Here is a 17,038-nt window from a genome sequence, read left to right on the forward strand (position 1 = left end):
TTTATAATACCTCCATACTCGGAACTTGGCACGGGTCGTACACGTTGGCTGCGCTGCGTGTCATCGGCTTGTGAGTCAGTGTTACACACCGGAAGCCAAATGAGGCAGTAAAATAAAAGCTCTTTAAAGAGGATTTTGTGATCGGATGTTTAAATCGGTGTTTTGTGTGGGGGCAAGTTGAAAGGTTACCGTCCCTATTATAAGTGCATGGTGTTTTTCGTAAATGTCAGCATCGTTATCCTTTTAAACATTCGGCCATAATACCTGAAAAATAATACCTGAAAACACCTATTTGTGTACACAAGCTTTAACATATGCATAACAATATCTATTTAATATATAATGGTATGTTTGGCTGGTAAAAGTGAAAGAAATTAAAGCTGATTAATATGTATGACTATGTGGTGCAGTAAAACTTGCAACATTTTAGAACTACTAGAATTACAAAATAGAATTCAAATGCTCGAGTAAAGTACGCGTTTTCAAAGTCTTGTGCAGTATTTTGGGGGGAACGTACTGTACTGCAAAGTACTCTAAATGTAAAAGAAGAACTTCATTGTACGACTAAATGGCTGGTGGCGAATCTATGAATACCTAAATTTATGAACAACACGAATCTATAAATCCAGCAGCTGTCAGCTGCGAGACTTTTATTTTGAAAGCAGCGGCGGCGGCGGCGGCCTCTTCCTCTTCCTACAGTACAGAGTTGACACGGAGGGCTCTGACATGTACAGTCTGTCACCGCGGCACAAACAATAACTGAAGCGCAGTCTCGCCGTGGACATGGAGGACAAAGACGACACCGTCGCGCTCGTGGGGTGAGGAGACATTGACGAAAACACACACGACGTGTTGTTGTTTTGTCTTTTTAAATCCGAGATGTGTCTCGCGTCGCGTTTGTGTCTTTGAATCTGCAACTTTCACCTAACCAGTCCCAGACGTGAGCCATAAGAAAAATAAAAAAACGACTGTGGAAAATAGCTGACTGTGCACACTGCAGCCTGGCTTCGGGTCACACAGTCACACATGACTGTTTTGTATTTCAGTGGTACACAGTGCCATCTAGTCCAGGTGTCGTCTTGGTGAGTGGAATTCTGCAACACATATACCCTGGATGATGACAGGGTGCAATTAGTATTGCTGTGATTTATTTTCAATCAGATGGGATGTTTATTTGTCTACAGTCGTGTGTGTGTGTGTGTGTGTGTGTGTGTGTGTGGTGGTACCATATGAGGGAGAGATGCCTAACCTGAGATGACCCCCTCCTCCTCCCAGCAGGTGGAGATAGAACCAGCTGCCTCGCTGAGCAAAAGGGGGAGTGAGCACAAAGTTCAGAGCGGTCTTTTACACAGTCACATTGTCGGTTGTTTTCTGGGTCGAGTACATTTATAAAAACACCTCACACCAATGGTCCCGAACGACCTCTGATCTGTCAAATCTGAGATCTGAGATCCAAGATGGAGGAGTCAGTCAGTGCTTAGTCAGTGAATTTGTGACGGACTGTGACTGACAGATGCTGAAGTTCGCATCCGATTCGCAGCTTCCTAATGGGCTGTTAAAGGGAAAGTTGAGAGGAACTTAACTTACAGTGCTGAGCGACCTGCCCTCCGTATTTTACTGTAGGTCCAGATAGAAAACCACAATACCTAGACTTGTCACATCTGGACCGGGATGTCACGGGGAGGCCAAAGATTCTTTAAAACATAGTTTCAGATTTGTAAAACCTTTATTCTATTCGTGAAAATGCCAAAAAGGTTGATTTTACCACCTTTTTTTCGTCATGAGACCATGTTGGAGCAGGTCTCTCTCAAAAACCACAATACCAGGACGGGTCAAATCTGGACTAGATTGTCACGGGGAGGCCAAAGATTCTTAAAAACATCGTTTCAGATTTGTGAAACCCTTTATTCTATTGTTCGTTGTTAAGACGTCATAGTGCAGGGAAGGGGTGAAAGCGGTCGTGTCAGTCTGGGCGTCCTGTTGACGTCACTGCTGATCAGAGCTGGAGAGTCATAAACTTGGCGAGGGCCCAACGGTTTCACAGGGAGGAGATCACACCCGGACCAGCTACCAAAACAAAATAAGAGTGTAAAACTATTCCCTGTGTGCTACAGTGCTGTTAAACATAGCTGTTTGTGTGTCGTGTCCAGTAGTGCGGCAACTAGTCATTTAATGTAACAATGACGTCATCAAAAGTCTTGTTTTGTCCAGTTTTTTTGTTAACCTGAAATCCTGCAGAGCGATGCAGCTGCCTCTGAGACGGTTAAATGACGGTTGATGATGCAAAGTGTCAATGATTTGTAAGTGTCTAAATGTCAATTTACTCATCACCACGTAATGAACTATGACTGTAGAGAATAGTGAACTAGTGATTTTGAGCTCCAGTCGGTGAAAAAAAGTTGTTGCTATTAGTGTTTCAGATGCCTTTTTTTATAGCTTTGTTGTAGTTAAGAATTTTTTCAAATTTCTTTCTTATTATTTGGAGTTTTTGAGATAACTTTGTGTGTGTGTGTGTGTGTGTGTGTGTGTGTGCGTGGGCACCAACATACAATCCTCCTTGTTTCCACACGTTGGTTTGGCAAACAGCGTGTTCCAACACAAACAGCTTAGTTTTCTTATTTACGTCATGTAAATAAGAAAATGAGACACGTGTGTGTGTGTGTGTGTGTGTGTGTGTGTGTGTGTGTGTGTGTGTGCACAGTATTTTGGCTTTGTTTTGGACTCCCTCATACTTTTCTCCACTCTCTGTCTGTTGTTTTGTTCCTTTCATCTGACTGTGTTTCTGTGCCCCCCTCCCAAAGCCCCGGTCAAGGACAGCCGAGCACACTGTGTTCTCTGTGAGCCTTACATGCTGGTTTTCCTTTGCCACACCCACATCTACAGTGTAGATTGCAGTGTGTGATTGTGTGTTAGCGTAAGGTGTGTGTGGGGGGGGCGGTGTCTGCACTTGTATGGCCGTATTTGGCCTCAGTGTGGGTGTGTTTTCCCTCTCTCTCCTCCCCTCGGAACAGCTTCTGCTAGTAAACAACGTGACCACAGTTTGTTCTCCAGCGCGCACACTCACACTGGTGTCTGGCCCCAGAATTCGGGCCTTGATACGCCTCCCACACACACAAACACACACAGAGGCCCAAATAAACAGACGCTCGAATTGAGCAATAAGGAATGGTGGTCGACGTGCAGCCCTGCTCTCAGACCAAGGACACGCTGTCCTCTGACGCTCCTCCCAGCTGGCAGACGTGTTGTTGCCGCGCAAGTGACCGTCAATGTGTACAACTCATCATTAGCAGCAGAAGTAGCAGGAGCATTGTAAGCAGTTGTAGTCGTTATGGTAATACAGTTGTTGTTTTTTTCTTTTCCATAAATGCTCCATTAGGTTCTCGACCAAAATCATTATAAGCATGTCTTTCCACTTGGCAACGCTCCCAGGCAGTTGTCAGTTTGGGAACCACAGTCTCACAAAGTCTTCCCAACCCCCCCCGACATTCCTCAGGCAGCCCTGTAGATCCCATGATTCGAATCGTCTGCCAGTGAGTCGTGAGGCCACCCTGCAAATGAAGAAGATTATCTGAGCCAGGTGGTCGGTTGGTGATTTACGACATGTCAACAAGGATATGATAGCACTTTGAGATTGCTTTTAGCAATGAAAAGTGCTCTATTAATGAAATAATTTATTATTATTTTTTTTTTTTTTTCTCGTAACAATTATTATGTTTATAGGGGTGTGTCTGAATGCCAGCATGTGTTCTTTCATGAGAGTATGTGTCCATAATGATCACAATCTCTGTTTGTGACCTGCTTACATGTGTGTTAACGGCAGATCCACTTCCCCTCAGATGTAACGCTCAATAACCTCAAATATAAAAAACAAATACTTGAGATACTGTGTCAGATGCTGTTGACATGTTAGGTATCAAAATGCACATGACCTTTGTATAAACTCTTACTTTATGTAGTGTGAACAAAACGATAATGATAATGAAAATATTAATTTGTATTTTTTCAGGAAAGCAGAAGAAGAAAGGGTTAGTTACTACATCAACTAAAACATCAAATTCGGCACACAGTGTGTGATTGACAGCTGGTCTCTGATAAATGTGTTTACTGTAATAAGTGATTTGCAGCAAAGATGATGCAAAGAAGAAAGGAAATGAATACAGAATTTAGACCAGTATTTTGATGTGCATTGTCAGTCCTTGAAGTCCAGTCAGTAGTGTGTGTGTGTGTGTGTGTGTGTGTGTGTGTGTGTGTGTGTGTGTGTGTGTGTGTGTGTGTGTGTGTGTGTGTGTGTGTGTGTGTGTGTGTGTGTTTCATGGACTTCATTAATCCCATCTCAAATATTCTCACAGAGTGTTCCAGGTGGATTAGCTGCATGTTATGCGGTTATGTGGGGAGGTGTGTCAATCCTTAACAGTTTGCATGAACATCGTGTGCTACTGTGTACTGAGTACACTCTTGTGTCACACACGCTCACATCGCGGTGACAACACTCGTGACGTGAATGTTGTTCTTCCACTGCACTGGCGAACCTTTTACTCCCGATGCGGGGTGATCACAGATGATGTTTCAAGTGCGGCAGGTTATTGCCTTCCTCGCAGGAAGTGTAAATTAAAAGAGAAAAAAAAGTGCGGGAAACATGCAAAAGCGCTCAGGTTCTCTGTTTTCCTTTATGAACTGTAAACCAAGATCTTCTTGGTTCCATAAAAGGTCACTGTTTCACATGCAGCTTCATTTCTCTAAATGAACATGGGACAACAGTAAAGAATTCACTGTTGGAGTTCCCACCTATCAATCACTAGGTCCATCCGGACGACGGAAAATGGCACAAAAATCCCTTTTTAAAAGGCAGTTCAAAATCTTACAGTGAATACTTAATGTTCGCACTCTTTATTTACCCTGAAATAACTGTTAGCTATTGCAGCAAGTAACAGAAAGATGCTGAAAGTTTGCATCCAATCAGACTGTCTGATTCTCCTGGGTCAGTGAGTAAAAGAGTGATAATAATGAGGGAGTTCAGACGTTATTGAAAAATGTTGTACCATTACATACAGTGTTGTGATACTGCATCCATCTGTTCATATTGTACCATGTGTTGTGTTTCACTGTCTGCCGTCTTCAGATTCTTTGTAACGTCAAAGCCACAAAGTTAATTTTTAACCGGCATTCAGCTGTAATCTCGTGCCCCTGTTCTTGCGCTGTTTGATAATTTATCCGTTGTCCAGTTCTGCATTTGGCCTGAGTGAGCTGGGAGTGGTGATATAATGAGGCCTGCCTCCATTACAGCTAACTCACTTTGTTGCTTTAATGGCGTAAAAGTATCTGTAGGTGTGAAGGGGCAGATGACCTTTCGTGTGTGAGTTTGTTTCAAAGGGAGAATGTTTGTTCTGCTTTTAATGTAATGTGATTGTGCAACCGGCCAATGTGCAACACACTGCGTGAATGAGAATGACATAAAAGCCTGTTTTCGACTTGGCAGCACATGGTTTTTGATGGAGGCCAAGGCAGTGCAGGGTGGAATGAGGGATGGAAGAAGGGAGTGGGGGGAGATCTGGACAGTTTCCCAGGAGCTGAAATGTTCTCTTTGGTTTTGGACATTTTTCAGTGCTGTTTCCACTTTGATCCAAGAATTCTCATAGAGCTGAACTCTCTGGTTAGGATCATCCGTGGAGATGGAACCATTAAAAAATGACCAAACATACATTTACAGACGGGCTGACACAAGAGCTCGAGGAGGAGTCAGACATGTGCCCAGGACAGAAATGAAGAAATTTACTGACTCAAAATTGTAGTCAATTTAACTTGAGTCATACGTTTTTAAAAAACATGATCATATTGATCATAGTATAATTTAGGAGATCATAGTATAATAATACTATCATGAAGTTTTTGCGATGTCGAGCTTATATTGTAGGCTGCACGGTGGTGTATTGGTTAGCACCTTCGCCTCACAGCAAGAAGGTTCTGGGTTTGAATCCCGGTTCAACCAGGGCCTTTCTGTGTGGAGTTTGCATGTTCTCCCCGTGTATGCGTGGGTTCTCGCCGGGTTCTCCTTTTCCTCCCACAGTCCAAAGACATGCAGAATGGGGTTAGGTTGATTGGAGACTCTAAGACTGTAGGTGTGAATGTGAGAGTGAATGGTTGTCTGTCTCTGTATGTGGCCCTGTGATAGGCTGGCGACCTGTCCAGGGTGTACCCCGCCTCTCGCCCAATGTTAGCTGGGATTGGCTCCAGCGATCCCCCGCGAACCCTTAAATGGATAAAGCGGTAGACGATGAATGAATGAATGAGCTTATATTGTGTATATTGTATATAGGTCCTGGTGATTCTAAGATCCAGAAGTTAAAGTTTTTGCTTTGAGAAGACAGGTATTGGAAGTTGTAGAGGCAAAGAGAGACGTGTGGTGAAGTTGGACCTGAGAGGGAAGTTGTTGTTTTTGAGGAAATGTGTTTTAAGAGGGAAAAAAAGATTCTGTTGATTCTGCAATCCTCACAGATATTTCATGTATTTTTGTCACACTTTTTTTTTTTGCCTCCCTTTCACAGATTTCTTTTCTGTTATACAACATATTTACCTCTGTTCTCCTCTGATCCTGCTCTCTCACACCATCTTCCCAACCTCCCTTGCTTTTTCGATTTTCAACAAACTTGGTGGGAATAGTACTAAGAGACAATGTAAAGCTTATATTGATCTCAACATTATTCCTATGTCAAGTGATGTCATGAAGAAATCACTAAGTCATAAAATGACATTATGCACAGTTCAAAAATGTATTTTGTGAGGTTTCTCTGCATTCTTAAACAGCTCTTTTACAGTACAGATTGAAAAACAATCTATCATCATATGTTGTCATGACGTCACTACAAAGTCAGAAAATGACTTTAATTTTTGCAACAAATAACATTAGAGCCCTGGTCTACAGTCATTACGTTTGACCAGTTATTAGTCTTTAAATGGTCATGATGACGTCACTATGACATAGCATTATAACAATATAGAAAAGTTAGGATTGCTTGATTGGGACACACAGAGCCTTTTTGGTTCCTCTCGTTTACTGTCATCCTGTTCTTCCGTTCCTGGTTTCATATTTGCTAATCCTGTCTGGTCCCTCTATCTTCATCCTCCTCCTCCTCCTCCTCCTCCTTCTCCCCTGCAGGGGCAGTTCGGAGCAGAGGAAGCTGCGCTCCCGCGATGCAGCCAGATGTAGGCGGGGTCAGGAGACGGAGGTGTTTTACGAGCTCGCCCGCACCCTGCCGCTCCCGCGCCGGGTGTCCACCCAACTGGACAAGGCTGCCATCATGAGAGTCGTCCTCAGCTTCCTGCGCATGCGCAGCCTCCTGCAAGGTGAGAGGCTCATCACACAACCTCAACGTTCATATCAGGTTCCATCATGGCTCCCTCCGATTTCATTGAATTAAATCACAGTGAAATTCTACACATTCATATTTGTAATATGGATGATTTGGCCTGGATTGAATGATTAATGGATTTTCTACTTTGCTCAGAGATAAATGAAATCTAATGACAAAGGTAATATTGTCAGGGCTCCCTTTTTAATAAAGACATGGAGATTAATATCTGCTATCAAAATGTCAGGCTTTATTCAGACCCCAGCTGTCGGTGGTTGGATTCAGGTCGGGTTTCATACACAATCCTTTGAGTTGCTAGCTCTGCTGTAATTTCTAAAAAACAACAAGCCAGCTTACATGAAGGAATAAGGAAATGTGAGGATACTTGAGTGTTTTTTTTCTTCCATAAACCGTATCTTCTGTATGTTTTATGAGCTCAGACTCCATTGGAACAGCAGTTCTCTGATGTGTTTCGCCCCCAGTGAACTGGGCGTTTTTTTGTGTGTTTTTGTCTCAGGTTGAGTTATATTTGAAGATGTGAATTAGCTCAGTGTTGTTTTGTTCCTTCAGGTGTGAATGAACTTATCAGTAATGAAGGGACAAGGCGTAATTTTGGTGTCTCTTCTCAGAAATAAAGAAATGTGGTTTTGCTGACAGCTGTATTTATAATCAAAAATGTATTCACTGGGTAAAAAAAAGGAAATTACTCAGTTGTCTTAACTGTTTTGTCTTAACCCGTGTGAAATACTTAAGATGGGTTAATTACAAGGTCTGAAAATATGGTATCAAACACTTACAGCCAGGCGGCGATTAGAAATATTTTCTGTTCATGAAAAACCAACCGTGGTGTACAGGTGATAAAAGACACACTAGTATTAACCATGCCTGCTCCGTCTGCCATAATAATCACCTGGTCTCTCTAACAACAGATGAGAATCAGAAAGAGGGCCCTGAGGAGGAGGGGGACGACGCCGGCGCCGGCGGGAAGGTGGAGGAAGAAGAGGAGGAGGATCCAATGGACGCTTTCTATCCCCAGACGTTGGCCGGTTTCATCACGGTGTTGACGGAGGAAGGAGACATGATCTACCTGACGGAAAATGTCAGCAGACACATCGGCATCACACAGGTGCGGCATGAACACAGCCCAGCAGGACAAAAAGAAGACCAGTAACTCATATTTCCTACATGAGCTTTTATTAGCAACATTGAAACATTCTGGTATGAAACATTATACAGATCATATTCCACCAGGGTGTTCACAGGTTAAGTCGCCAACGCTGTTTCCCCTCATCTCGAACCTGCTCACTTCAGTTGTTCTTTCTCGAATCTGGTTCAGCTGTTGTTCTGTGCGACTGTCTCCTCATCCGCCTGTGGTTTTAACATCCAACTGGCAAGATGTAAATGTAAAAGAAATCATTACTCTAACAACAGCTGTAAAAATAGTTTTTTTTTCATTTCGTAATTGTTTTACAAGAAGACCACCATCAACAAAATAACTAAAACTGGGTTTCTCTCACTCTAAGCCCTGGGGACAGTACTGCACACAGAGGACGTACTGTATCTATTCTGGGTTGCCAGCAGGACGGAGAAGCCATCCCTCAAATCTATTCTTGGCTCTGTTTTGAGATCAAGTTTGTTATTTTAACGATGTTCTGATAACTGAATACAGACAAACAGAGGCGGCGTGCGCTGTCCTGCTGTGTACTGTAGCTGCAATGATGATGATGATGATCACCCTCTGCCCAGTGGTTTCATTCATTTTCAGTCAATAAATTCTTTAGAAAAATAAAGAAAGGAAAGAAAAAGGAGGATCAGATAACTCTTTAACGAAGGCACCAGTCGTGAAAAATGAAAAGTGAATATATTTTTCCATGGAAAGATTTTTTTTAACTTAAATGGATTTCAGCCGTTTTTTGTGTTTCAGTGAGAGTTGTTGTTGATTTCTGTTGTCCACAGCTGGAGCTGCTGGGTCAGAGTGTTTATGACTTTGTTCATCCCTGTGATCAGGAGGAGCTCCGAGACCTTTTGACTCCACGTCCAGGTCAGTCACACCGATATCACAGTGAGAATCATTAACAATGGACAATGTTCAAGACTTCCTCCCAAAACCAGCCTGGACCGATGTTAACAGTAAACAAACAATTTGATCTTGGTTCGGTTATGTGAGAAGAAGATTAGAGGCTTTTTTTTGTCCCCTGTCTCCAGTATTTGAAGGATTATTCCAGTATTTTTTATAGCCTGGGACCCAGACGAATTGTGGGAGCTTGGTCTGGATCTCGTCCATTGGGAAGTGATTTCCCTCCGGCAGAAAAAACTTGCGACTTTTGTTAGCAATCCAGAACGAGCGTTTGACTAAAAGAAAGAAAGAACCTGAGGATGAGCAACTCCCGCGAACCATCGGTGTAAGCTTTGTCGTGTTGCTTTCAGGTTTGAGTATGAAATCACAGAAAGAACAGCAGATCGGAAGAAACTTCTTTCTCCGAATGAAAAGCACGCTGACCAGCAGGGGGCGCACCGTCAACCTCAAGTCTGCCACCTGGAAGGTTGGGTTTACCACTGTAATATTTCGGCGTTGTTGAACAACTTTAGACACTGCTGCATTTGTTAAGTTTTTCTGTATATCAAAAAAAACATTTGTACTGAGTAGATGGAGGTATTATTATATATATTATATTATAAGCCCTTATTGTAGAAATGTACTGAATAGGTTCATATACGTTGAAACAATATTCTGTGCAACTCTGTTTCTGTTCGTCTCTCTCTCTCTAGGTTCTCCACTGTACAGGTCATATGCGGCGCTTTGGCGGCAGCTCAACGTCGCCCTCTGCAGCCACAGTGATGACCCTGCTGTGTGAGCCCATCCCCCATCCGTCCAGCGTGGAGTTCCCTCTGGACACCTGCACCTTCCTCACCCGCCACAGCATGGACCTGCGCTTCACACACTGCGAGGGCAGGTAGGAATGACGCCGAGGCCTCACCTTCCACCTCTCGCCCTCCGGACGGGAGTCGAGAGAAACAGAGCGTCGTGTTACAGGAAGAGAAAGGACATGAAATCTCTTTTGTCCTCTTTGTTTGTTTCTATCATTTGTTTTCAGTGTTACAGAATTGCTGGGATACAAACCTGACGATCTGATTGGTCGCTCAGCCTACGAGTTCCATCACGTGCTCGACTCTGATCACGTCAACAAAAGCCTGCTCACATGTGAGTTTGCAACTACATATACATGTTAAAATCAGTACTAAGAGGGACACGAAAAATATCTGAAGGTCAAATAATGTCCGTACACATCCAGATCATCCTTTAAAGGAGACATATTACACTTTGTGTTTTATAGTTTTGTCTGTGTATGTAAAAGTTCTGCAAATTAAAAAAGCCTAAAGTCTGTGGTGTCTTTTGTTTCAAGGATTTGTAGATTTTTTTAAGCCAATAGAGTGAATTAATAACCTAGGTTAAAAAATCAGAGCCACTGTTATTAGACTGCAGACTATTTTTTATGAGTCTGTCAATAAAGTAGACAGGACGTGTCAGAGTTTAGGCCTTGCCAATGCTGCAATCGTCTGGCACTTCGTGTGTGTACATGGTGTCCATCCCTTTGTCGCCATCTCTTTTCTGTCTGTGTCCCTGTCCCTCGTGTAGTGCTGGCCAAGGGTCAGGTGAGCACCAGCCACTACCGTTTCCTGGCAAACAGCGGTGGCTTCGTCTGGGCAGAGACCCAGGCGACCGTCCTCTACAGCAGCAAGACCTCGCAGCCCGAGGCCGTTGTCTGCCTCAACTTCATACTCAGGTACCTTAGGTTGTGTCATACAATATAATATAATATAATATAAAGGCTGAAACCTGAGCAAGGCCCGAGTTCGTATTTGTGGGAGTAACAGAAGAAGTGGGAGGTCAAGAAAAGGTGTGAAGGAGAATTCGGGAAAGACAAACCAAGGCGCTGAGAGAATCAGATTACGCATACATTTATGTATGAAGTCATTTGTTGTGAACAAGAAATTCAATATGCTTGTCCTTCAACGTTACTTTTAGCTGGGCAGATTTGAAAGGGACGATATCGACCCCCCTCTTCTCCTCTGTTTCTTCCGCAGTGCCGTGGAGCAGCCAGACGTCGTTTTCTCTGTTGAGCAGATCCGTTGTGGCTGCCTCCCTAAAGCTGAGCCCCACTTACCAGCGCCTGACTGTGAGACACCAGACAGCTGTGACTCTGACGGTGACAATCTGGCCGATTCCAGTCGGACGGAGGATGCATGTTCGAAACCCAGCAGAGCTGCGGAGCTCCTCTTCAACCCGGAGGAGCCGGAGGAGCTTTTCCAGTTGGCTTCTGCGGCCGGGGACGCCATCATTCCACTGACAGGAGGTGAGACGGATGAAAGGCATTCATATTTACTTCAGGACTAGCAATGACGGTTTCTCACAAAGATATGTTTTAGTTTAGTTTTAGCTACTGAATCTTACAAATTATCACAAGTAAAAGTTCAACTCTTGTTCAATCTGTAGCATGTTTTCTGCAAGACACAGGATATTCACTCTCTTGTGCTTTTGAGACACAAAGAGCTGAGGCTTATGGGAAAGCCAGTTTTCATAGACTTTGTAGTGTCTTATAATAAAAACGTCATTAGATTTTACCATATAATATTTAGATTGTCTCATTTTACAGAGGGGTCATCTTATGGTTTTATTATCAAAGAGCTACAGACATGAACACGGGTGAAATCAAATCAAGTGTCTTTTCTTTTCTTTTTTTTTACTGGTCTATTCAACAGGTGGAACCTTTTCCAAGCTCTTTCTGTTTCTGTCACCGTCAGGTTTTGTCGAGCTGTCGTTCGTAAGCCCACCCAGTCCAAACTCTGTGCCGGACCACCCTCAGGACCTGTGCACTCCGCAGCTACGACAGCTCCTCACATCCATCTTCAGCCCTGTCATGCCACCAGCTTCATCATCATCACCAGCCTCCTCACTTGATTCTGATTCGGTAAAAATACGAGTCTTAAAATCTTTAAAAATCTTCTGACGATGAACATTTAAGTTTAAGCTCGATCTTTCTCTTTATCTCTGTCTGTCCTTCAGAGCCCCTGTGAGGAGGAGGTGATGGACACGAGTGAGGTGGAGAAGATCTTTGCCATTAGGTCAGAAGATCGTCAAAAGGAAAGAAAGAAACTGGAGGTAAAAAAACTAAAAAACACAGAAAAGTAAAATTGCCACAAAACTTGTCATAACCAAATATGAAGAGCATTAAAAACTTCTTTTAAAAAGCATTTTCGAAATGCTATACAGTCGTTATTGAGATGAGTTCCCATGACCAAAGTTGATCTCAGTGGCCTTGTGGTTAGTGCGTCGGTCTCTCATACCCGAGGTCATAGGTTCGTGACCCTGCCAGAGCAGTAAACAACAAAGAGAGAAACAAGCTCTCCTAAAAACACTGTCTTACTGCCCCTTTAAATGGTGTTTGTTTTCCTGTCTGCCTTTTATCTTCTGTGTCCTTTCTCAGCACACGGAGGGGATGGATCTGGACATGTTGGCTCCTTACATCTCTATGGACGACGACTTCCAGCTGACCGTCCTCAGCGGTTTGCCCGAGGATGCCGACGAACGTTTGTCCGATCCTTCAGCTGCGACTCCTGCAGTCACACTCAGGAGGAAACGGTAAGACAGACGTGTTTAGTTTGTAGGATTTAGGGGGATATTTCTGTCGTATGATCTGGGAAAAGAGGGCAAAGTCACATGATGTAATGAAGGATGTAAAATCAAATACGAAAAGATGAGATATCAGTCTCCTGCAAGTATCACCCTCCTACATCTGTCCTGTCATGAGGTGATGAATGAATACCCGACTGTGTACAAGCCTTTGACGATCAATCACATCTGATATGATTAAAGTTAACAATTCAACAACATTCTTGGAGGATTAAATGAAACATTTCTCCACACATCTCCACATTTAGTGGGACAGAATATCTTTATTTTATTCTGAGGGTGGAGCCAGAGGAATGGCCAAGTTGTCCATTAAATGTTGAATATAAGAAAACTTTAAGATTATTTTCATTGTTGATTAAACTGTCGATTAGTTTGTTTGGTCCATTAAAAATCACATAAAATGACGATCGTGTTTCCCAAACCCCAAGATGTTGTTTTAATTTGTCTACCATAAAAGATATTCACTTTACTGTCATTTAGGAACAAAGAAACCAGAAGCTGAAATCAGAGAATTTCCTTTTTCCCCCCTAAAAGCTACTTAAACCGATTCATTGATTACCAAAATAGTGTGTGATTAGTTTACACTAATTCCCAAACCTCTAAAGAAAACAACACCTAATGTTTTACAATCTGGCACGGTCTCTTTTCTTAAGGGCCCATAACCCGGATGAGATGCCGTCTCAGATGATGAGTCAGGACAAGAGACAGAAACAAGCTCCTTCGTCAACAGATGAGGAACTTCTTCTCAGCCACGGATTGCTGGTGAGTGGGAGAGTAGAGGGGAAGAAGGAATGAGAGGAACACGTGTTTATTCAGCACCTTTCCGTTCGGGGTGCTTTGGAGAATGAGGGAAAAACAAAGCCAGATCATTTGTCTGCCTTGAACTATCCACTGATTTTGAATAACGATTCGACGTTCCTCCGCATTTTTCTGAAACGGGCGAAAGTGTCAGGGAAAAGTTCTGCGGGAAGATGATGTTGTGATGGAAGAGGTGTCTTAGTGTTGACCTTTTATAAGAGGAGAGCACAGTTGTGACAGAGTAAACAAAAATCCTTGTTAGAAACAGTAAAGGTTGTTTCTAAGTTCAGTTTTACGTTTTATATCAACAGATCATTACTCAGGAGCTTTTATCCAAATCCATCCTACAGCATTTTTTACTTTTTTAATGACAAAGCAGCAGACAGGATGCAAAAAAAAATAACCTCAATTATTACCTGCACACTGAAGTCCTGTTTAGGCTTCTCTTGTTCCCTCTGACCTTTTTTCAAACTCTGTGTTCAGGACTGTCTGGAGGAAACCGACCAGTTACATCTGATCCTTGACCCGGGCCCAGGGTGTCGGAGCCGGCTACTCACAAACAGAGACCCCATTTTAGGAGGCATGCAGGGACTTTGTGAGACTGCAGGTACACACACATACACACACACACACACACACACCCTCAGTAACTGAACGGTTTCCAGTTCCCAGGCCTCTGCTGAAAACAACACCGTGGTGACATGACACCCTCTGGTGGCCGTAATGAAGGCCTGCAGCTGTAAGTGAGACGTGAAAATTCCAAGATTCCAGGAAATATTCCTGGATTAGGTGCTAAGATCACAATTAATGGTGCACTTTTTATTTATGTGTACACTTTACTCGTGTTTGTTCAGGAGGGAGAGAGTGTGGGAGAGGAATCTCAACTGGTTGTTCAGAGCCAGGCTGTAGGGTTTAACCAGCTCACAAATAAAACAACAGGGTGGTCTTTTTTCACAGTTTGTGGGCCGGCAGGCTCCAAAGATACCCACATTTATGTGAACACAAACTGAAAGAGCGATTTTTGCACAATATGTCCCCTTTAAGTCAAACGTAACAGTGTTTGTCTCCGTTTCTCTCTCGCAGCTCTGATGAGGGACATATTCATACCTTGCCCACCTCACCTGTCACCGCCTCTCTCGCCCATGACCTGACAGAGCTCCTGTCAGTCCAGAGTTGGTTCGACTTATGCGCACAAAACAAGGAAGTCGACGCCGGATCCGTCTGCAAACGCAGCAGCCTGAGCGTGTACATACTGCACACACACAACATGTATTCACAAGAATATAGACTCGCACACACGCTGCATTACCCTGCTGTAAGGTTAACCAGACCTCTTATTGCTTGTAGCTGAACTAGTCTCTCTCTCTGTGAAACAAGAGCCAATGACGTGTTGTAGATCAGGCAGGAAAGACTACGACTGGTGATGTTGCTTTCCACTTTTTGGGGGGTCTGATACTACAAAGTCTTGAAGTTTTCCTTCTACTTTTACATTGTATCAATTGTTTAATGTGAGAAATCATCAGTACTCGCTCTGTTTTATGGAAACAGCAGGTGGTGCTAAATATTTTTTCTTTCTGAAGATGTGAAAGATTAAAAATCGTGCAAGGGGTCAAACAGCGAGACAGATTTATTTTTTCTCTCTCTCCGTGCAGTTGAATTTAATGCAACTTTCAAGTTTTAATTCATCTGTTTGCCTGTTGTCACAAGTGAGCGAGTTGAATTTGTTTTCTCTTTCAGCTGGGTTCAAAAAAATCACTCTCACCGCCGTATTCTTCATAACAATCACACCAATAAACAATCACGCGAATAGCAGTGGCATATTTTTACGTCTTTTTATACGCTTGTGCTCGAGTTTTTGTAGTTTTTCTTTTTTTTAATGATGCATTTACTTGGGAATTCTCCAGTGGGAATTTTATGACCGTCAGCTATTCATGAGTCAACAAGCAAATGTGCAAGTTAGTCATGATGTTTGTCCTCCTGAGCTGTCGGGGGGTTTTATCTCGTCCAGCACTCCCTGTGATCTAATGTGAGGTCATTGGTCACAGAGGAAGTTTGGTAACTCGACTTTCAAACCCATCGCTTGTGACTGGGAAATGTTTGTATGTCCACAGTTAAAAACCCAATGGCACCAAAGTGGACTGAAACAAAACGTGCACCATGTTGATCCATGCTTGTATTCTCATTGGAAATGAGCTTAAACACTAGTATTCATGTTTTTATCATCCATAAGTTTGAACTGTATTACTTGTTACAAAATGTGCCTCGACATATCTCAGTTGAAAGTAGACTATAGTGCTTTTTCAGATGCAGAACACACAGGACTGTGACTGTTTATCCTGTGTGGTGCGTTCTCGAGTTAAATAAAGCCGTTGAAGAAACAGCCGAAGCTGCCGTGTAATGTGTGTGCGGAGACAAAACATCAACCTGACATCAAGCAGGCGTGGCTCCGACTGGAGGCCCGTCAGTACGTTTTCATCTTCCCACAAACAAGCATTTCTATCTATTCTATCCATCTGATCGCCTGACTGCTGCGGCAACAGAAACACAGTCACAGTATTGTTGCTGGAAAGTATCTAAGCACATTTACGCAAATACTGCTCTTTTGTACTGTTTGGAGGAATGTGAACTAAAGTATTTTTATTTTCTGCTACTTCATGCTTCTACTCATCTACATTTAAGAGGGAGACGATGAATATTTCACTCGTTATTCATCGGAAAGCAAGTAGTTACTTTACATTGCGATTGTACATAATGTATGATAAGATTATATTTCAAATCACCGGGCTCACAATGTCATGACCTCCACCAAGGAGGAGGAGGTATTTACTGTGTGGATAACACAAAAACTACTGAACCGATTAGCAACAAACATGGTGGGAGGTGTGGGATGTGGGCAGGGGAAAAAAATCCGACATTTAGGATAGATTGGCTCCGGCAGAGGTTTGCGCCTTTTTGCTCGAGCTTTACTATAAATAGTGGAAAATAGAAACCTTAAAATAGGACGCAAGTAACTTCTGTCTTTTCTTTCTCAATGACTTGTCCTCATCCATCCATTCATCTGACTGTAACCACAGCTCTGTTTACAGTTAACAGCACCGACTCTTCTCCTTTTCATTTCCTAACAACAGAGTCATTTAACCCAACTTCTCCTTTTGGTCAAACTGGACAAACTCCTCTCGGACACACCCAGGATTCACAATGA

General features: G+C 43.0%; 1 protein-coding gene across 2 annotated transcripts; it reads left to right on the top strand.

Annotated features, from left to right (window-relative positions):
* Positions 1 to 674: 674 nt before the first annotated feature.
* Positions 675 to 16,216, top strand: hif1al (hypoxia inducible factor 1 subunit alpha, like). Of its 2 annotated transcripts, XM_035623708.2 has the most exons (16): positions 710 to 818; positions 1,047 to 1,082; positions 7,154 to 7,341; positions 8,276 to 8,472; positions 9,303 to 9,387; positions 9,774 to 9,889; positions 10,116 to 10,300; positions 10,442 to 10,548; positions 10,984 to 11,131; positions 11,433 to 11,701; positions 12,150 to 12,316; positions 12,412 to 12,507; positions 12,833 to 12,987; positions 13,692 to 13,800; positions 14,320 to 14,443; positions 14,920 to 16,216. In XM_035623708.2, exons 1-16 carry the CDS (start codon positions 784 to 786, stop codon positions 14,985 to 14,987), a joined length of 2,085 nt encoding a protein of 694 aa, XP_035479601.1. In that variant the 5' UTR covers positions 710 to 783; the 3' UTR covers positions 14,988 to 16,216. The 2 variants fall into 2 exon arrangements, with proteins under 2 accessions (XP_035479602.1, XP_035479601.1); XM_035623709.2 differs by lacking the exon at positions 1,047 to 1,082 and having other exon boundaries at positions 675 to 818.
* The last annotated feature ends 822 nt before the right edge of the window (positions 16,217 to 17,038 follow it).

This window comes from Scophthalmus maximus, chromosome 11 (assembly GCF_022379125.1).
Source record: "Scophthalmus maximus strain ysfricsl-2021 chromosome 11, ASM2237912v1, whole genome shotgun sequence".
NCBI lineage: Eukaryota > Metazoa > Chordata > Actinopteri > Pleuronectiformes > Scophthalmidae > Scophthalmus > Scophthalmus maximus.